General features: G+C 46.5%; 1 protein-coding gene across 33 annotated transcripts in view; it reads right to left on the reverse strand.

Annotated features, from left to right (window-relative positions):
- The window catches only part of SEMA6D (semaphorin 6D), a 410,879-nt gene that overhangs the window by 45,991 nt on the left and 343,230 nt on the right, over nt 1–21,658 (reverse strand). For 29 of the 33 annotated variants that reach the window (XR_008311419.1, XR_008311422.1, XR_008311421.1 and 26 more), the window contains 2 exons: nt 1,887–2,057; nt 1,412–1,523 (listed from right to left, as the gene is read on the reverse strand). Coding sequence is in view for 29 of the 33 variants with exons in the window: in XM_053272291.1 (XP_053128266.1) it covers nt 1,412–1,523; nt 1,887–2,037 (263 nt within the window). In the remaining 4 variants the exon portion in view is untranslated. Of the gene's footprint in view, nt 1–1,411; nt 1,524–1,886; nt 2,058–6,001; nt 6,182–21,658 lie in introns of all 33 variants that reach the window. The other 4 variants (XM_053272276.1, XM_053272279.1, XM_053272269.1 and 1 more) reach the window with 2 other exon arrangements.

Here is a 21,658-nt window from a genome sequence, read left to right on the forward strand (position 1 = left end):
CCAGAGCCTGGGGGCAACAACAGAGAAGGTCCTGTCCCACATGCATGACAATTTAGCCTCTTTCAACGTCAGCAGACGGAGCAAAGGCTGACACAACTGTGTCTTGGCACAGTTCCTGATCAATTCAATGAAGCTCGTGTACAAGAACTTCCCAGTGGATTCTGCCCCATTTTCTTTGGATTTAGAAGCCAGCCCAAAACTTTCAGAGTCAGACAACAGACACTTGGCAAGTTTACTGGACTTACTGATGGACATTTTGGAGGGGGAGGGTAAAGGAGCTTCTCTTTATCCCCTTTACAAGTAACAAATTTAGAACAGAAAGAGGACTTCCTCGGACAAATAAAGATTTAATTGAATAATTCTGGATATCCTGTTCTAGGTGCCATGGTTAAATTTCTAGGCATCATGGCATCTGGGAGTTTGCCACATGAGGTCACCACTGCATGGAAGAGTCTTCTCTATTACCACCCTACTCCGCCTCACTTCAACCAGAGCAGACGCGAGGCCAAAAATGTAGTGAGAAAGACTATGAGGTTTGGAATCAGAACAGACAGAAATACAGGTAGCCTAATAGGTTTCAGGTTATTTAACTGTATTACATATTAATAAAACAACATATACGGAGCCTTTTCTCATGATCTGTGAGAAAGGGCTTGAAGGGGCAGGGGAGGAAGCCTAAAAAAGATTGCCTCCCCCACAGACGATCCTCGCTCTTGGTCTGGGCATAGAGATCGCCTGCCCAGACGTGCAGCTGCCTCTTCGGGCAGCGCAGAGTCCCGCGAGCCAGGCTGCATTGCCCTGGCCCCTGGAACTCCCACAATGCATCACACGACTGCACAGTGCATTATGGGGATTTGCCTGACATCAGTCAGGAGCCCCACAGTCTCCCAGCCCCGGCTGATGATTAAAAAAATGGGGCTAAGAGAGTGCTACCTTGTTTAACCGCATTTAAGAAGGTGGCTGGCTTGGTGTGTTTGCCGCTGAAATTGGGCGCGATCTCGGAAGTTCTTACAATCAGCCAAGAACAGACTTGGCTTTCTTAACCCAATTTTGAATAACCAAGAATGTCTCTGGGAGGGCCAGCCCCCCATGCGGTTACAGTATTGGAACCGAGTCTTAGAACTCCTCTCAGGGTATAGTTGCGTCATGACAGGGGGATCTCATAGAACTATTAGCACTTGCTTCCAGGGGAAAAGTTGCAATACTTAAAACACTTTTGTCCAAACTTGTATGCGAATGGTGGACTGCAAGATATTTCATTTCCCCCATCTCCCCCCTTCCAATTCCATTTCCTCATCCTATTCAATGGATTACTTTTAAGCAAGGCACATGGATTAAATGCAAACACAAGTTTTTTTTTTTAAAAAGAACAAGGAATTTTAATTTGATCAACTGACTGCAGGAAAGTTACCTGCCAGCAATATAAAGTGTGTCTCGAATTTTCAACATGAGTTGAAAGTCCAGCCTGTGTTGGGATTCATTGCCTGAAGGGCGTCCTCTAAATACTGGATATTGTCTTGAATCTGCAAGTAAAAACGGGTTACGCCATCACTCAGGATTACAGAACTAAAGAATCAATAGACAGCATTGATTAGCTGTATATACTGGGAATAGAAGGGTTTAAACTAAATTCCTTGCATAATGTCTTGAATATAAATGAATAAAAGATGGTCGGGATCAGCAAATGCACTTTTAAAAACACACCCTTAACTTATTGCACCCTTTTTGATTGCTTTTCTAAATTAAAAAGAAATGAGGAAGTTTCCTCTTAAAGACAAAAAGCAGGCAAATAAATCTGGTGAACTTTAGAAAGCACGATCACTTTTGCTCAACAACAAAAACAAACTGCAATTTAATGCCTAGTTTTAATTCTGTCAGTTACTCACAGTGGTAGTCAACAACATTAATAGGATCGTCGTCTTCTGGAAAGCTGACGGCGCAGCATCGGGAAACGGTCAATAGTACTGCCCAAGCAGAAAGCAGCAAGAGCCTCATGACTGGTGTGTTGGACAGGAGGATGGATAGGGAAACGGCCATTTCTGGGTAACACTATCTACCTGAAAGATAGTTTTTAAAAAAGAAAAGAAAAGGCATGTTGTTGTTCAGTTTCAGCACTACGGGCCAATGAGCGACTTCTTAATGCACGTTTTAAACTAGCAAGAGCTGAGTAAATTTTGTTGCATGAAAGGTTCCTTTGTGTTAGTCGACAGAAAAACTGCTACGTGACAACCCTGATTAAAACTTTTCTGCGACATATTGACATTTGCTTATTTTTGTGCTAAATTTACAAGTGGGTTTCTTTTTTGGAGGCAGCTGACGAATGTCAGCCGGGCTGAATCACAAGGACTGCAAACAGAACACGCAGCCTTGCTGACTTGGCAGGAAGGTTGTTAACGTTGGGATTAGAATATTAATTAAACGGCAATCTCTTTCCCTTCTCCAACTAATTGCCACATGGTACAAAATAAAGCCTTTGCCTGCAAATTAACCAAAGCTTCTTTACAAAATTCAAGGCACATCGGAGCCATGTAAGCTCCAAGCCAACCTCTAACTTTTACCTTGTGGGCTCTCTGGAAGTGTAAAAATTGTGCGTTCCTTGAATATAATTTGAATTTTTGACACCGCAACATTCCAGCCAATGGGCGGACCAAACGGAATCACGTGACCAAACTGAAATGGAAGCTCGTGCATTTAACAAATTAATCCCCGATTTGATGTTAATGCCAGAACAGGCTTTGACAAATTTTCTTTGGATCCAGGAGCCAGCCCAAACGTTTCGGAGTCAGACAATGGACACTTGGAGATATTACTTGGCTTAGTGATCGATATTGCAGAGGGTGAGGGTGAATGGGCTTCTCTTTATCCCCTTTACAAGTAACATATTTAAAACAGAAACAGGGCTGCCTGGGACAAATAAAGTTTTTATTTAATAACTCCTCCTCTGAACAACTTAGTCTAGGTGCCGCGGTTAAATTTCTAGGTGCTCCCTGGTACATGGGATTTGTCAGGTCCTCGTTGGCCTGAAGTATATTCTCAATCTTCCAAGGCCAGTCAGTCTTTATTACAGTCTTATACCAGAACCAATACATCTAAAATAGTTCTATGCATTTATACACAGAGATACTTGTTACACAGCAATGCATTAATTCGGCCCATTAACCAACAATACACCCAGGAACATAGGAAGCTGCCTTATACCAAGTCAGACCATTGATCTATCTAGCTCTATCTATCTAGTATTGGAGTCTCTCTTAGCCCTGTTTTGGAGATGCCAGGAAGGGAACTTGGAACTTTCTACATGCAAGCATTTAGATGCTCTTTCCCATCCCCTGAGGGGAATATCTTACAGTGTTCACACATACAGTCTCCCATTCATATGCAACCAGGGCAACCTGCTTAGCAAAGGGGACAATTCATGCTTGCTACCACAAGTTTCTCCTCCTTGCATCGCCGAAGGCTAATTTTAGTATCTTCCAAGGATAATTTTGAGAGCACAATGGAGCAAGAGATGTTGATCTGTATAACCAAAGTGTTCTTGCATGAATTATAGCCATTCAAATCCTTAAAGTCTTGAGACTCAGAAAGTTAGCCAACTTCAGAAATGAACTTATTGTTTACTTAAAAAACAACAACCCTCTAGCATGTCATCTAGTCTTTTAGGGTTGGGTCATGATCTACACTTGGTTACCACACCAGCCTAAAAAAAGTTGTCCCAGTGGTATCACCATTGTTATTTTTTCATTACATATTAATAAAACAACATATACTGAGCCCTTTCTCTTGCATTCACAGCTGGTTGAACAGCTATACCCAGAATACATACACCAATGTACATCACCCCGGAGGGAGTCATTAAGTGGAGTGCCACAGGGCTCTTCCCTGGGCTGCTCAACATTTTCATAGATTACTTGGAGAAGGAACTAGAGGGGAGGCTTATCCAATCTGCAGGTGACATGAAGCTGGGGCAAAGGGATAGCTAATGCCAAGAAGACAGAATCAAGATTCAATCCCATCTCCGCAGGCTTGAATGTTGGGCCATAACCAACAACATGCAGCACAACAGAGATAAACGAGGAATGAGCGAAGGAGCTGGGGTATGTGGGAAACAGAAGACTGAGGGAAAATACGCCAACAGTAGTGTTCCCTCTAACAGGGATTCCCAGATGCTGTTGACTACAACTCCCAGAATCCCCAAGCAAAAGCCACTGCAGTTGGGGTTTCTGGGAGTTGTAGTTAACATCTGGGAATCCCTGTTAGAGGGAACACTGGCCAACAGTGTTCTGGAGAATAGATCCGGTCTTGTGCAAGCATGGCTTGTCACCTTAGCTAAGCAGGGTCCACCCTGGTTGCACATGGAGACTAGAAGTGTGAGCACTGTAAGATATTCCCCTCAGGGGATGGAGCCGCTCTGGGAAGAGCAGAAGGTTCCAAGTTCCCTCCCTGGCAGCATCTCCAAGATAGGGCTGAGAGAGATTCCTGCCTGCACCTTGGAGAAGCCGCTGCCAGTCTGTGAAGACAATACTGAGCTTGATGGACCAATGGTCTGACTCAGTATATCACAGCTTCCTATGTTCCAACAGTCTTCAAATATCTGAAGGGCTGTGCAAAGGAGGAGGAGAGGACTTGTTCTCTCTTGTTTCGGAGGGCAGGGCAGGAACCAAGGGGTTGAAGTTAGAAGGTAGCCGATTAGAAATGAGAAGGTAGCAAAATTACATGAAAGCAGCTGTAGGTTAAACATTAGGAAGAATTTCCCAATTGTACGAGTTGATCAACAGTGGAACAGTCTGCCTCATGCAGTAGGGAAGGGCTCTTTTTCGCTGGAGGTTTTCAGACGGTAGCTGGGCAGCCATCTCTTAGGGACACAACAGTAGTTTCCTGCACTGGGTAGGAAAAGATGGCTGGTGTTGGAGTAGAAGGCCTCCACGATCCCTTCCAACTCTAAAATGCTATGATGCTGCACTGTGAGAAGAGGCTGCCTTATATCGAGGCACACTGTTGGCCTGCGGCAGCTCTCCAGTGTTTCAGAAAGGGGTTTTCCCTGCCCTGCCTGAAGATCTGTGTTGTTTTCACTCAATGTATAACCAAGCTATGGAATTCTTTGCCACAAGATGTGGTGACAACAGCCTGGATGGCTTGAAGAGGTGTTTAGATATATTCATGGAGGACAGGTCTATCAATGACTACTAGTCTGAGGGCTATAAGCCACCTCCAGCCTCAGAGGCAAGAGGCCTCTCATAGGAACATAGGAAGCTGCGATACACTGAGTCAGACCATTGGTCTATCTAGCTCAGTATTGTCTTCACAGATTGGCAGCAGCTTCTCCAAGGTTGCAGGCAGGAATTTCTCTCAGCCCTATCTTGGAGATGCTGCCAGGGAGGGAACTTGGAACTTAGATGCTCTTCCCAGAGCGGCTCCATCCCCTCAGGGGAATATCTTGCAATGCTCACACTTCTAGTCTCCCTTTCATATGCAACCAGGGCGGACCCTGCTTAGCTAAGGGGACAAGTCATGCTTGCTACCACAAGACCAGTTCTCGTCTCCTCAATGCCAGTTGCTGGGGATTAGCAGTAGGAGAGAGATCCTGCCCTCAGCTCTTGCCTGCAGGCTTCCCAGAGGCATCTGGTGGGCCACTGTGTGAAACAGGATGCTGGACAAGATGGGCCTCGAGGCTGAACCAGCAGGGCTTTTCTTATGTCCTTGTGTCTTTGTGTTTGTGTGCACGCATGTGTAACTGGTGAGGAGAGCCAGCGTTTGCAAAATGTACTGTTGGCAAACTCTTGTAATGCCTCTTTGTCTCAGACGGGTGGCCATTTACAAGCCTGACCCAGGAAATGCAGGATGCGATGCTAGAGCTGGCTACCGCTGCAAGTGTGAGCTTATCTCTGTGCCTAACTGATTTCTGTGGGAGCCAGCTAGAGTGAGGTCATGCTAAAAGCAGCCTAGATGGGGGTACAAGTGGGCAAGAAAAGTGCGAGGGAGTTCTTAGCCATTAAGAACTGACCTGAAAAAGATCCATCCCTAGCCGTTAATGATGTTTCTGCATCTCAGGTCCACCAGTCCAGAACGGATGGGCTGCTCTCTTTGCCAAGATTGATGAACAGCAGTGGCTAATAGACACTAATGATTCCTGGCATTTTCCCTCTGCTCTTCTTCGTCCTGACAGCCTCCCGTGATAAAGCATCTAACATTAAATTGCTAATGAATAAATGTAAACAAACCAGGAGGACTAAACCTGAACAAGGAGGGGGGAAAACCACAGTGCCCAACTGCAGACCGATACAAGCAAAGGATACTCTGTGATGGAAAGACTTTAGAAGGGTAAGAAGATCATCTAAGGAACAGTTTCAGAACTGGAGTCTCATAACCCCAAAATCACAGCCAGGAACATAGGAAGCTGCCTTATATCATCTAGCTCAGTACTGCCTACACTGACTGGCGGCGGTTCTCCAAACTTCCTGGCAGGAATCTTCCCCAGCTTTACCTGGGGATGCCAGAGGTCGAACCCAGGACCTTCTGCATCCAAAGCCGATGCTCTCAGAATGGGCTATGGCCCCATCTCCATTGGATCTTGCAAGAGCCAATGCAGCACAGTGGCAAAGCAACTTTGGTCTGGCCTATACGGCAGAGTGAAGTGGAAATGAGACAGCAAAATGGACTGTATCATCATCATCATCATCATCATCTTAAGGGGTATGGAGAAACCAACTAGGAACATTCTCTGAAAGTTTTCCCCTTGGGAAGAACTCTGACATTCTCTTCAAATGTTAGACTTTCCAAAGAGAATTTTCAGTTCTAGCCCTTTGCTGGACTGCAGGTAGAAGATCACATTCTGGAACGTTCCCTTGCATGCAGAGCTCCCTGCAAGAAGAAAGCTAACAGTGGAGAGCAGGCTGAGGGTTGGAATGCTTCTCCCTAAGATGCTAGGTCTGCATTAAACCCTGCAGGGAGTTCCTCACATTGCGTTGGAGGCGGTCTGGGATTTATGGTTTATTTCTCCATATGTGGTGAAATGCTAGAGTTGAAAAAAGCTATATTTTGCCAACTGATTTAAGAACAATTTTGTTTAGTAGTGGTGGTGGTAGAGTCTAAAGCCTTTGGAGTTAGATGACATATATATATATAATAAATAATATAAATATAAGTAAATAATAGTAGTTTAAAAGTGGCCTCTACATATCGTCCATAGCGTGCTATCCAACTGTTGTGATAGGAATCTGGCATTCACAGACATGAAGCCATCTCATGCTACTTGCCCATCTGAGGCTGGCTACAGCACACATAATACTGCCATGTTCCGATGTTAGTGTAGCCTCAAACATACAATAGCAATAGCAATAGCAATAGCACTTACATTTATATACCGCTCTATAGCTGGAAGCTCTCTAAGCGGTTTACAATGATTTAGCATATTGCCCCCCAACATTCTGGGTACTCATTTTACCGACCTCGGAAGGATGGAAGGCTGAGTCAACCTTGAGCCCCTGGTCAGGATCGAACTTGTAACCTTCTGGTTACAGGGCGGCAGTTTTACCACTGCGCCACCAGGGGCTCTTCTACAAGACATAAATGAGTTCCTTTTAGAACAGAGGCGGCAGGCAACCTTGGCTCTGCAGCTGTTGCTGAACTACAACTCCCATCATACCCAGCTACAGGGTTCATTCCAGCTTGGTAAAACACTGGGTTAAAAGGTCGGGCTCCACAGGTCGGGAACACCTGGGAGCTGCTCATGTGCAGTGAGGCAGAGATGTGGGGTGGAAAATTTTCCAAAATGGACCCCCCCCCCCGAAAAACAACAACTCCATACTTAGTTTTTGCATGGGAATTTCAATTTCTTTTGAAATTCCAAACTCCTAAAATGTCAAATTCCTAAAGTTTTTAAGTGGCAACTTGAAAAACCTTTGAGACACAGCGATGGGAAATTAATGTGTTGGAGGTGGTTTTTAAAAACTGTATAAATAGGTCAAATAATAGGCAAAATCAGATCATAATCTATTGATCCCACCAGAAAAAAATTGTATAGTCGTTTTTTTGGAGGGGGAAAAATCGCTGCAACTTTTATGCAAATGAAGGGGAGATTTGCATCGGGAAGTTTTCTGGAAATTTCCCCACAAAGTCCAAGTCTCTGCAATGAGGATGAGCACATCCAGAACCAGCAAGGAAATCACCCTGAGCTGCCTACGAGCTGGTCCAACGCGAAGCACAAGCAGAGGGGGAGCCATGCCAATGTGCTCTGTAGCCAACAGCAGCAGTTGCTCCAACCAGCCAAGAAGCCTGACCCAGAAGTTTCCACAGATATCAGAAGTCTCGCCCAACACATTCTGCACTCGTTGTGTGCAAGGAGGCTTCTTTGGCTCATTTCCCTGCAGTTCCCTCTTTAGGAACTCAGGGCGGTGGTGCTAAATTCTTGCACGACATCCATCAGGTCACCAGTCCAAGGCCCACTGTGAGCCTGAGACCTGATATGTCTGTTTACAGATCCCCTTTACTAGACTGGGAGGGTGATCCTTTCTGCTATGGCCATCCTTAAGTGGCAGGTGTACAAAGCTAGCTTTGGATTGGCCCCGGAAATGCCACAGATGGATGGCTGTGCAGGCTGAAGCTCTTTCTTCAGAGGTGGTGTAATGTGGGACAAGCAGCAGTTCTCATTTTTTAGCTTTTTATTAATAACTTCTAATTTGAAACTTAAAAAACAAACAAAAACAAATTGTAATTTTGAATGTGGTTTCAGCCTGGTCTTTTGACTTGTTTAACTTTTAACTTTAAAAGACCTTAAACGAGTCTTTTAACTTCTGCAGTATATAAATATCTGCTGCTGTTGTTGTTCTTTAAATTTTATACCACCTAATCCAGATGGCTTCAGGAGGTTCACATACATCAAAACAGATAAAAGCTAAACAAACAATGCTTAAAAGAACAATTAAAAATCACAACAGTTTAAAATCTTTGAAAAATCATGAAGGCCAGGCTAAAAAGAGCTTTGGAACACGCTCCCTGCTGAAATATGAGCCTCCCCAACTCTGACAACTTTTAAAAAGTCTTTAAAGATGCACCTATTCACCTTGACTTTTAATTAAATATTGTTTTAACAATTTTAACATCATTTTAACATGTTGTTAAATTGTTGTAATGTTTTAACTTTTACTATATCATTTATTTTGTTTTAACTACTGTTTTCACTTTTTGTTTGCTTGTTGTAAACCACCCAGAGACGTGAGTTTTGGGTGGTATAACAATATGTTTGAATGAATGAATGAATGAATAAATAAATAAATAGCTGCATTTTTAGGGCTAACAGGATGATAAAGATCTTAAGCCTCTGTTATCTATAGGGAGCACTGTTCCCTCTAAGGCGTGCACATGTGCACACACTCATAAGTTTCTGGATGTCTGTTCAGTTCAATTTAGATCCTGCTCAGGTTGAATCAGGAAGGCCCCACTCTGAATGCAGATGCACAAACACGGCCTTCATACTGCCACCCAGAAGAAAACTCATTCCGGACACAGATGAAAAAAATTAGAGGGACCAATGATAGGGAGCACTTTCTACAGTCCAGGAGCAGCTACAGAGAAGGCTAGGTGATCCTGAGTCACTGCCAGGTGAACTGGCAGCAGCTGGAGATGGACCTCTCTCGATGACCTTACTGTGCAGTGGGGATCATGCTGAAGGTGGCACTCTCCCACGTAAGCTGGTCCTAAGTCATTTAGGGCTTTAAAGGCGAATTCACAAGGAGATTTGTGCAAACCATTTGGCCTACACTCATAGATCTCATTTGGCCTGCACCCACCACTTCCGCTGTGTGGTGCTGGAGGTAAAAAGTCATCATATGCCCTATCTATGACACCTGGAACAGTTATGAGAACTTCTGGTTTCATGCAATCGCTAGGGAACTGCAAGTTGGACTCTGCCGGATAGCTGAGTCTGTGGTTGTGGTTCTGCATGCTTTCTGGGATCAAATGTTTTCTTGGCTGTTGGGGGAAGGCAAGGCGAAGCCCTTGATAACAGCTAACAAACTCCTCAACAGCCTTGTGCAAGCTGGTGGGAGAGTGATTCTCAAACATGGCCCAGCTCCAGAATGTTTATCGACCCTGGGATGGTGTTTGTGAAGCACTCACAGTGACCTTTGCAAAGAGAGAGTTCTTGAGAGGGAGGAAAGTGTTGCCCATGGGCCTGTATTTAATTGGCAAAGGAACTCTAGCATACCTTTGGCACGAAATTAAGCAGTTTAAGAGTGGCAGGAGGAACAGTAACAATGCTCAGAAGTGCAGTGCACAAAACCAGGTTCTGGAAGCTTTTGACATTCCTGTAGAGCTGTGGAAAAGGATCTTCTATGTAGCATTTTGATAGTAAAACAAGGCTGGAAATATCCCAGGTATTTGGCCACTCAGGCACTTAAGAATGGGAGGCCCTGGCATTTTTCTTCCTTCTTCCTTTCTGTGCCTAGGAACTTGGGGCTGGCTTCTGAAATATCTGATGGTGCTCCACAGGAATCATGATATTTTTGCTTGCCCTATTGTTATCATTTGCCTAAACCTGTAGCGTCTTGGAGAACTCTGGGCTTCCTTGTTAATGATTAGCGGTTCTTTCCTCAAAGAGAAAATCAGTTATGGTCAACAAGCTTTCCAAAAGACCCCTTGGGGGTCTTTAACTTCCCCTGAAATGTTCCAATGAAAGGGAGTATTGGGTGAATTCCATGACATACTCTCAGGCTATGTGGAACACAGAGATCTAGGAAGTTGCCTTATTCAGACCATAAGTCATGGTCTGAATAGTCAGACCATTGGTCCATCTAGCTCAGTACTGTCTGCACAAACTTGCAGCGGCTCTCCAACGGGTCTTTCCCAGCCCTACCCGGAGATGCCAGCGAGTAAACCTGAGACCTTCTGCCTGCAAAGCAAAACACTGTACCACTGAGCTACGGCCACACCCCCCAAAGATGTCAGACCATTGGCCCAATAATAAATGAGATCAATGCTCTAACACTGAACTATGGTCCATCATCAGTGTGAAATTACTGGCTTGTATGAACTGAGTGTGCACTCTAGGAAATGCTCGAATCATTGGAAATGAGCAGAAGTTCCATGGCAAAATGATTAGGGGTCACTCAGCAAATAGGTTGATGATGCCCCCTGGGGGCAAGAGGTCTGAAAACCCGTGGCCCCCAAGTAAATCATCCCTGTGCCCCCCACCTTTTGTGTGTGCAAAGGTTGAGTTGGCAATTCTGTTGTATCCGATGAATTACCATATTACCTCATGCTGGTTTCACTACCAACAAACGTACATTTGGCATTCAGATGAAACCTTCTGATTAGCTGGCTCCTAAATTACACAGAACACAAACAGCTTTCTATTAACAGCAGCAGTTCCAATCCTGTGCATTAAAAAGAGCAAATAACCAATCTGTTGCTTTAAGATACAGCTCAGGCTTTAAACAAACGCACAACAAAACGTGCATGTATTAAAACCTCTTGATCTGTTTCAAAGTTGTTGCTTTAAAAAAGTTTATAATGAAACTCTCCTACTGAATATCACCGCTTTGATCTTAATTGGCTTCAGTTATTTGCAAGCTTTTAACTTTTCTGGAAGAATAATATCGCTTCTCCCCGCTCCAATACTGTTCTCCCACCCCCAACAAGTGAACAGAATACTTATAAATGGATAGGGTGACTTTAAATGATGCAAATACTCAGTGCTCAATTAGACACACTTTGAGGACAAGAAGTCTCTTTTTGTGATTAAAAAATAATAATAACTCCAATACAACTTTCTAAGTTCCAGCTGGAAAGGAAAAGGAGGCACCATCCTACACTCAAGTGATGGCTTCCATTAAATTGATTTAAAATTCATTTTTGACAGGTCATTTTGCTCTGCTTCTCCCCACCACCACCCAGCCTTTTGCCAGGGCAAAGTGAAAAATCCTCCATCTGAAAACAGCCTTTTGTTTTCAGTGCTAAATCTACTGTCAAAAGTCTTCTTCTCTGTTTTATATCACTCCTGTGGGACAAAGCTCCTCTTGACAACCTGCCAGGATCTGGCTAGGCTGTGTTTCTAGGACAAAGTGCAAGGTACTGTTGTTTATGCAGGCTTCTGATTAACTATCCTGAAAGGTCTATATACTGTTAATTTAAAATGACTGCCTCACACTGAGCCCTTCAGATCATTAGGTCGGCATTTTACATTAGAAGCACTCCAGGCGTCCAGATGAACACAAAGGACATTTGAGTATATGGATGCTACATTTTCACAATGGTCTAGGTAATCACATAACAAGCAGGGGTGTGCATGGAACCTGCTGGTCCGGTTCGGTTTGAGTCCGGACCCAAACCGGACTGGGCCAGTTCGGTCCGGCATCCCTTTGAAACCCCACCCCCGGTTCGGGGAGGGGGAGTTTCACAAACATTTTTTAAAAATAAAACAAGTCTGCGAACCCCCCGAGCAGTTGGGGAGGGTTCGGTCCGAGTTTGGACCGAACCGGTTCGATGTTGAACACGTTTGATGTCAAACCTGTTTGCACATCCCTAATAACAGGTGCTGTTCAGGCAACAGTGGTTGGAACCTCTACATCTTCCCAGAAAGTGAAATGGGAGAGTGAAACAGTGGTCAGGAACACAGCCATCTATGCCACCAGCAAGCCAAGGCTTGACAAATCCCAGGTGCCAGAGAGCCATGGTGCCTAGAAATTTAAATGTGGTGCCTAGTCTAGATTATTCAAAGGTAGAGTTGTTGCAGGAAATCTTTATTTGTCCCAGGCAACACCTACTTAGGGCTACCTAAGGACATACTTTCTGTAGATAGAATGCAAATTGGATAGAGAGAAGCCCATACTCTCCCTCTCCATAATGTTCATCACTAAGTCCAGTAAATTTTGTCAAGTGTCTAAATTTTGTCAAGCGTCCGTTATCTGTCTCCTAAATCCAAAGAAAATTTGCTGAGGTCTGCAGAAAGGAACTAGTGAGCCTGGCCTTAAAACAGCTGCTGTGTGGACTACCACTCAACTACTCTCTCTGCTGACTCAAAAGGACCTTTTCACCATAGGGACATAGGAAGCTGCCTCATACTGAGTCCGATAGCTCCACCTAGTTCAGTAGGTGTGTACACTGACTGGCAGCAGCTCTCTAAAGTTTCAAGCTGGGGTCTCTCTCTGTCCTGCCTGTCAGGGAGTGGACCTGGAACCTTCGGCATGCAAGTATGCAGATGCTACTCTACTTAGCTATGGCCCCATCTCCTAAGGGGGATATCTTACAGTGCTCCCATGTAGACTGTTAAAGCAGATGCTCTAGCACTGAGCTGTGGCCAAATTCTTTCAAGAGGAAGGATAAACATCAAGAAATGCACCAGCTTTCTACTTCCCAGAACAAGCAGCTCAGTGGTACCAGTTTAAAGCAGAATGTAATCACACATGGAGGGGTGGTCTGGATGAACCCCTGCCCACGATCATGCAACAGGAGGGAGGTGGGGCATGCACACTCATGGCTCACCACATAGGATGGACATGGGGCTGCTTGGACAATATTGTCTGTATTGGCTCTGCCTCTCCTAACCATCTTCCTTAGCTCTCCAGTCTTTGTCTTCCTTCTTCCCCTTCATAGCATACAGCCTTCTCCAACCTTAAGTGCTGAGAGGTTTCTTCAGAGTGCCTTCTATGATTAGCCTCTTCTTGCATGCACTTCTTGTTGCAACAATTCCTCAAGCCTCATTCTCCACCTGCCCTACCTTCTGGTTCCTCTTTCTCAATTTCTGCTTGTTTTCTGGTCTCAGACAGTGATAAACTTAATCAGAATCTTTCTCAATCCACTGCCTACTCTGCTTCCTACCTTCAACCTCCTTAATTTCCTTATGTCCCAGGACCTCTCCTCAGCTTGTCCCTGTGTGAGATTTTAAACCCAGCCAAACTGACAATTTCCCCTTCCCACACAAAATCTGGGCTGCAGACTGTGTAGTTCCATAATCAACTGAACAGTCTCTGTCACCAGCCCTGCCTGGCTGATCAGCACGCACAACACAGTATATATGTGTTTATTTCTGAATACTTCACGGCTGTATCTTAAAAGTTTGGAAGTGTTCTTTCCTCTTTAGATTGAATTTTGTTCCTAAAGTAAAATCAAGTTAACATGTTACAGGTATACAAACACCCATAGAAATTATATTACTTGCTGAAGTGTGTTCTCGGGGACGTCTTCCATCTGCGGTTCAGCTCTTTAATGCTAAACCTCAAGCACAGAAGGTCTCTGAATAGAACAATGATGCATGATAATCCAGAACGATTATCACATACGGGATTGTTCGGACAGTGTAGGCAGTGAAGGCAGCTGCTGGTCATGCTGCCTTCTGCAGATGAGTGGCAGAATCAAGGTATACGCCGCTCTGCCCACATGTGGCTTGCAGGCAACAGTATAGGTGATTGAACACATGCATCCAGTCCTGGGGTGTGGGGGAGGAATCCTGCATCTGTATGTATGCTATAGAGGCAGCAAATCTGGTTGAGTTAGTAGCCCTCTTCACACATTGGGGCTATTCTCACGACCAACGAAAATCGGGCTAGCAGAGGCTAGCCCGATTTTTGTTGGTCGTCAGAACCACCAGGCTCGCAGCCGAGCCCGGTGGTTCTGGAGCGGCTAACCCGTTCGAGAACCCCTGGCAAAAAGCAGGTTTGCGGAGCGAGCACTCCTGCAAACCTGCTTTTTGTGACTGTGAGTAGCCGCTGCGCCCCTTTGCGCCGCGCCTACCCACGAGTAGACCCCTGGCCAGGAGGCTGAAAAGCAACCTCCCGGCTCGGGGGTCTCCCCAGTATGCCCTGCGCACTTGTGCAGGGCATACTGGGGCTTGCAGGGGCCGCGCGGCCCCCGTTCCCCCCCCCCCGGCTCCATCTCGGAGCCAGCCATCATGTGGGCAGCTGATCCGGCCGCCCAGGGCTCCCTGCCCGCTTGTCTGTGGGGAGAGCGGGCTTGGCCTGCTCTGCCCACTCAGTGCCCTAAACCGGGTCTCACTTATCGTGAGACCTGGTCCTTTATGTTGAATGCTTGTACCACTACGATAAATATTTATATATTGCTTTTCAGCAAAAGTTCTCAAAGCAGTTTACACAGAAAAACAAATAACAAACAAAGATGCTTCCCCACCCACAAAGGGCTCACAATCTAAAAGGAAAACAAGGAAGACACCAGCAACAGTCATGGGAAGGATGCTGTGCTGAGGCTGGATAGGGTCAGCTGCTCCCCCCTGCTAAACAGAAAAGAATCACCACTTTAAAAGGGGCCTCTTTGCTCAGTCAGTGTACAATGAGTATACAGCATACACAAATACAGTTATTCTCATGTTATGCTGCACACAGGTATAGCAGTACCCTTCCTATCTGTACCACGTAATTGAGGGAGCTGGACCCAGGTTCACTTTTAAAATGAACACAGGCACAGTCATTCACACAGAAACATGTACAAGTATGGAGACATCTGTACAATTGTACAACAGAATGTCTGGATAGGACTATTGTCTATTAAAGCACTGCATCTCCAAGGAATGTACTGCCAGCAGGCGACATGATGTTGCAATGGTTTGTACTGCAAACGACTGTTAAAATGGATTAGACAAGTTTGAGGAGGATAGGTCTAGCGACGGTTCTTAATGGCAGCAGAAAACGGAACCTCCACGCGAAGAGGCACTACTCCTCTGGTTACCAAGCGATTACTTTCACCCTTGGGCCTCTGCTTGTAAACCTCCAGAGGGATCTGGCTAGCCATCACTGGAAACCAACTGGAAACCAAGGGGCTTAGACAAATTCATGGAGGACAGGTCTAACAATGGCTACTGGTCTGCTGGCAACAGGCCACTGCTAGCCTCAGAGGCATGATGCCTCTCAATACCAGCTGCAGGGGAGCCACAGCAGGAGAGAAGGCATGCCCGCAACTCCTGCCTGTGGGCTCCCCAGAGGCATCTGGTGGGCCACTGTGTGAAACAGGATGCTGGACTAGATGGGCTTCCTTGGGCCTGATCCAGCAGGGCTGCTCTTATCTTAACTGCTTTCTTAAGTTGAGTTGACAGCCCTGACCGTCGGCTGTCTCTGGGGTTGAGAAGGTGCCCTGCTCCAATGCATTGATTAATGTAGGACACATTTGATTTCATCCATTATAACATTATCTCCACACATACTTCAAGTTTGTCTCTTCCATTCACCTGTCAGGCGTACTGAACCGCAGGATGAGAATCCGGGTCCAGAAGCAGAAACATCAGCCAGTGTGTGGCCTGAGGGAGTCTACCAACATCACCATCCCTATCCTAATAAAAGTCACCAGCACAGCAGAGTTGGTCTTGTGGGAGCAAGCATGAATGGTCCCCTTTGCTAAGCAGGATCTGCCCTGGTTTGCATTTGAATGGAAGACTACATGTGAGCACAGGAAGATATTCCCCTGAGGAGATGGGGCCGCTCTGGGAAGAGCATGTAAAAGGTTCCAGGTTCCTTCCCTGGCATCTCCAGATAGGACTGAGAAAGACTCCTGCCTGCAACCTTGGAAGCCGCTGCCAGCCTGTGCAGACAATACTGAGCTAGATGGACCAGTGGCCTGACTCGGCATAAGGCAGCTTCCTACGTCCCTATGTGCATCCGCAATCCTGCTGTTCTGTGGACCTCACAAACCTCTTGCACAGCCAGTTTTGAGCTGGTGCATGCAGACCCAGCTAGTGGCAAGATTTCCGCCAGCTGTATATTCTGAGCACAAGCACACAGAGTTGTCCCCATGGAGCTGAGAAATGCTCTGAGCAGAAACGACACACCCGCTGCTTGCTACTGAGCTGCCCAACTAGCAGCACATGACCGGACCGTTGAGGGGATGGGTGGGGTTGAATCAGTGTGGGGCGAAAGAGCTGATGACATCTACGTAAAGATGGCTGGAGGGAAAGTCAAGGCAGCTTATGACGAGGGCTACTATCTATTATATTAATTCTCCTGGGTGTGCCGTGGAATGTGTGTCCCGGCTCCCAGCTGATTGGCTGGGTGCCGGCACACCCAGGAGACCAGAGGCAGCGGCAGGCATGGCCAGGGAGGCAAGCGGCAGGCGGGCCCGTCCACGGAGGCAAGCGGCAATGGCAGTGGGCCCGTCTGTGGAGGAGGCACTTGGTCCGCCGGCGGCAGCAAGCGGCAGCAGTGGGCCCCTCTGCAGAGGCAGGCAGCGGCAGTGAGCCCATCAGTGGAGGCAGCATTCGGCCGGCGGTGGGCCTGTCCGCAGAGGTGGACAGTGACTGGGGAGGAGAGGTAACTCCCGGCCCCGAAGAGCGCACTGATGCTCTGTGCGGGGTTGGCTAGTGTTTAAGTAATTTACTAATGATCAGTTGCAAACATTTTGACTGACCAACTATATGGCCACACATATGAAGCTGCTTCTTTCTACTGACCCAGACCATTGGTGCCAAGCGTCCATTGTCTGGCTCCTAGATCCCAAGGAAACTTGCCAAGGCCTGCTTCAACTGTGTTGTAATGTGACGTCCGAACCCAGCCACTGTGCCTTAAGCTGGTCCACAGGAACACAAGAAGCTGCCTTTATACAGACCGACCATGAGTCCATCTAGCTCACTAATCTCTATTCTGAGTGGCAGGGGGACTCAAAGGTTTCCGTCCAGGAATCTTGCCCAGCCCTACCTGGAGATGCTGCCAGGGATTGAACCTGGAGCCTTTTTCATGCAAGCAGATGCTCAACCACAGAGCTACGGCCCCATCCGCTAAGGGGACTATCTTACAGCAGACAGCGCTCGCATATACTACAACAGCAAATATTTCTACACTGCTTTTCAACAAAAGTTTCCAAAGCGGTTTACACAGAGAAATAATGATAATAATAAAAAAGAGGGATCCCTGTCCCCAAAGGGCTCACAATCTAAAAAGAAAATAAGATAGACACCACCAACCGCCACTGGAGGGATGCTGTGCTGGAGGATGGATAGGGCCAGTTGCACTCCCCCTGCTAAATATAAGAGAATCACCACGTTAAAAAGGTGCCTCTTTGCCCAGTTAGCAGGGGTTTAGTCATCCATCCAAACGGAACCAGGGCAGACCCTGCTTAGCAAAGGGAACACGACCAGCTCTCCTCCCCCAAGGTGCCTGTCCCAAAGTTTTCATGCTGCATTCCCTTAATTAGTCACTGCACTTAAATAATGGATCAGGAAATGCTTCCCTTGTGCTGAGAAACGGCATCCGTGTCGGTGAATCACGGTCTCCCTCACTCAAAGAAGATTAAAACTTTTGAAGCATTTGTTCACCCTGTTGCTCTTATTTACTATATGACATCAAAAGGCATTAATTTGCCATGTGACGTCTCCTATTTCTCATCTGAGACAAAGCGCAATAAAAACACGGTCGTCGGGTAAAGGCAAACCAATTTTAGAACACAGAGTGTGCAGTTGCTTTGCAGCATTGCCCTCAAGTGTAAAGACTCTTACATTTTTTAAATTGCCTAATCAAATGCAGGCTCTGTTCCAGTCACGCTAAATTTTCACATAATGGCAGAAGAACATTTCTTTCTAGCCTAGCGCCGGGCATTTGGATCACATTATTACATTTGCTACTGTTTTTTTTAAACATTGGGAGTGTGGATTTGGAAATGCATCATGCGCCAGCGTGGATGCTGATTTGACTGCTGGAGGGAGAAAAGGCTGCGTCGCTCCGATCTCTGGGAAATACGTTTTGAGAAGTCTGCAGAGGTGGGAATGCAACACTGTCTGCTTGATGCCTCTCTGGGGGATGGGACCAGAGAGGAGGAGAGCTGGTCTTGTGGAAGCAAGCATCAATTGTCCCCTTTGCTAAGCAGGGTCCACCCTGGTTGCATCTGAATGGGAGACCTGATGTGTGAGCACTGCAAGATATTCCCCTCAGGGGATGGAGCCGCTCTGGGAAGAGCAGAAGGTTCCAAGTTCCCTCCCTGGCAGCATCTCCAAGATAGGGCTGAGAGAGATTCCTGCCTGCAACCTTGGAGTAGCTGCTGCTAGTCTGGGAAGGCAATAATTAGCTAGATGGGCCAATGGTCTGACTCAGTAGAAGGCAGCTTCCCATGTTTCTAGTTCGGTATGTCCTGCCAGCAAATTAGCACATCTAGGTATTCTCAGAGCCTGTGCACCAGTCTGAAACTGGCCGTTTCAGACCTGGCCGTAAGGAGAGCAAAGAGGAAGTGAAAGCCTTTTGAGTGCTAATGCAGTCTTGTGCATCTTTCCTTGGGGCGGGGGGAAGAGATCTGCAATGGAAGCCTGGAGGTTGGGCCAGAGCTCAGTGGTAGAGCATCTGCTTTGCTTGCAGAAGGTCCCAGGTTCAATTCCCAGCATCTCCAGGTAGGGCAGGAGAAGGGTCTAAAACCCTGGAGAGCCTCTGTCATTACTGAGCTAGATGGACCAATGTTCTGACCCCATAGAATTCCCCTCAGGGGATGGAGCCACTCTGGGGAGAGCAGAAGGTTTCAAGTTCCTTCTCTGGCATCTCCAAAATAGGGCTGGGAGAGACTCCTGCCTGCAACCTTGGAGAAGCCACTGCCTGTCTGTGTAGGCAATACTGAGCTAGATGGGCCAATGGTCTCACTCAGCATATGGCAGCTTCCTATGTTCCATTTGACACAGACAGCAGGACCAAGTGGTAGAGCCTTTCCTGGACTGCAGACTGTGTGTCTGAAAGTTGTTATTAAAGATATTTATAAACTGCTTTTCAGCAAAAGTTCTCAAAGTGGTTTACACAGCAGACGATACGAAGAAACAGTTTGCTGTACCCAAAGCGAATACACACACACACACACACACACACACACACACACACACACACACACATGCACACACCCCAGCAACAGGTGCTGAGCTAGGCTGAATAGGGACAGCCACACACCATTTTTAAATGGTGTCTTTTTGCCCACTTAGAAGGGGTTTCTCTAGAATATTCCTCTAGAAAATGCCCTCCTTGAACACAGAAAACTATGTCTGAAACCTACACACTGACATGTTATATTTCTATCTGCAGGGTGGTTTTGTTGGGCAGGGCGCAGATTGGAAAGCATTCAAACATGCAACCCCTCCAAGTGCAGCCTAACTCACTGGGCTTTATTCAGGACAAGTCCTCACTCACTCTCACTCATTCATTCAATGAAGAACTCTACAGAACACCAACACTTTAAAAAGAGCAGTACAAAACCACTACTCTAGCAGACTCAAAACAGGTTAGACGGGACGACAGAGAAGGATTACAACTGTTTACTAAACGATTGTAAAAGCAACCACTAAAGGTAACACTAGGAACAAATCTTATCAGCCATCTATTATTCAAAACAAAGGCAACTCACATATTCGGGGGGGCCATGCATCAGGCCTCTCATCTTTGCCATTTTAAAATCTTACACCTTTGGAGGGGGGGTGGGACCCCCCCCCACCTTGCCACAAATCAACAAACGTTCAACTTGATACTTTCCGGGAATCAATTTAAGCTGTAAAATGTCTACCTGAAGGGAGTTAAAAAAAAAAAAAAGATATAGGAGCACTGAAAAATATAATCCACACCTTCAGTCTGCAGTGGTACAGTCCATTATACTATTCCAGGGTTGCACCACCTCGTTTTCCAGACGGGCAAATCCAGTGCTTTGGCCTGCTTCCCCCCGCCCCCGCTTCAGCAAGAAATCATCACTCGGCAGCTGATCTCCCTGCAGCCAGAAGAAAACCATGAATTTCTGCAAGATGCATAAGGTTCATGCATGAGAACAGCCCTGCTGGATCATGCCCAAAGCCTATTTAGTCCAGCATCCTGATTCACACAGTGGCCCACCAGATGCCTTTGGGAAGCCCACAGAAACGTAGTCAGGGCATGCCCTCCCTCTTGCTGTTGCTCCCCTGCAACTGGCATTGGGAAGCATCTTGTCTGCTCTTCCTTCCCCAGGGAGCCCAGGCTGCGGGGGGGGGGGGTGTTCCCTTGCCAGTTTCCATACCACCCGTTCCCACTGTTGACACACACTCTCCTGCAACCCTCCCCTGGCTCTAGATCCCTTTCCCCAGGTAGCAAAGCAACAGAGCGCAGCTACCTCTGCAGCCAGTGCCAGCTCTGGCATCTGGCCAGTGGGAGAAAGCAAGCCTGTGCCGGCCTGCCGATTAGCCAGTGGTGGGGAGTGAATGTGCCACTTCAGAACAATGCCAAACTTGTTCTCTCCTGAGCATTGGTGTGTCCAAGTGGTTATTTGAGTGCTGTGTACATGTGAGGGCAGGGACAGCAAATTATAACCTTGCCTTCTTCGTAAACCCAGCAACTGCGTTCTAGTGGATGGAGGAAGGGGTGCACTTTAACGGGCCCCAGATGCCATTAATGGTTTTAATTCTCCCTCTTAAAAGGTGCAATTATCTTCGGAGTCTAGCATTTTAACCCCCTCCAGTCCCCGAGTGAAGTCTGACTCCACTGGTGTCTGTGCATCGCTCTCTTACATCAAGGACAGAAGGAGCTGAGTGATGCTGAGTCAGTTCACCTAACCCACGGCGGTCTACTCTGACTGGCAGGGAATCCCAGGCAACGTCTTTTGGCCCGACTCCCTGAAATACAGTCAATGGATTCCTTAGAGGTCCTTCAGACTGAGAAGCCAGGGACAGGATTTCAGACCTTAAAACATGGAAAACGTCACTTTTACCACTGAGCAATGACTCCATGTCACCGGAAAAAATCCC

This window comes from Hemicordylus capensis, chromosome 10 (assembly GCF_027244095.1).
Source record: "Hemicordylus capensis ecotype Gifberg chromosome 10, rHemCap1.1.pri, whole genome shotgun sequence".
NCBI lineage: Eukaryota > Metazoa > Chordata > Lepidosauria > Squamata > Cordylidae > Hemicordylus > Hemicordylus capensis.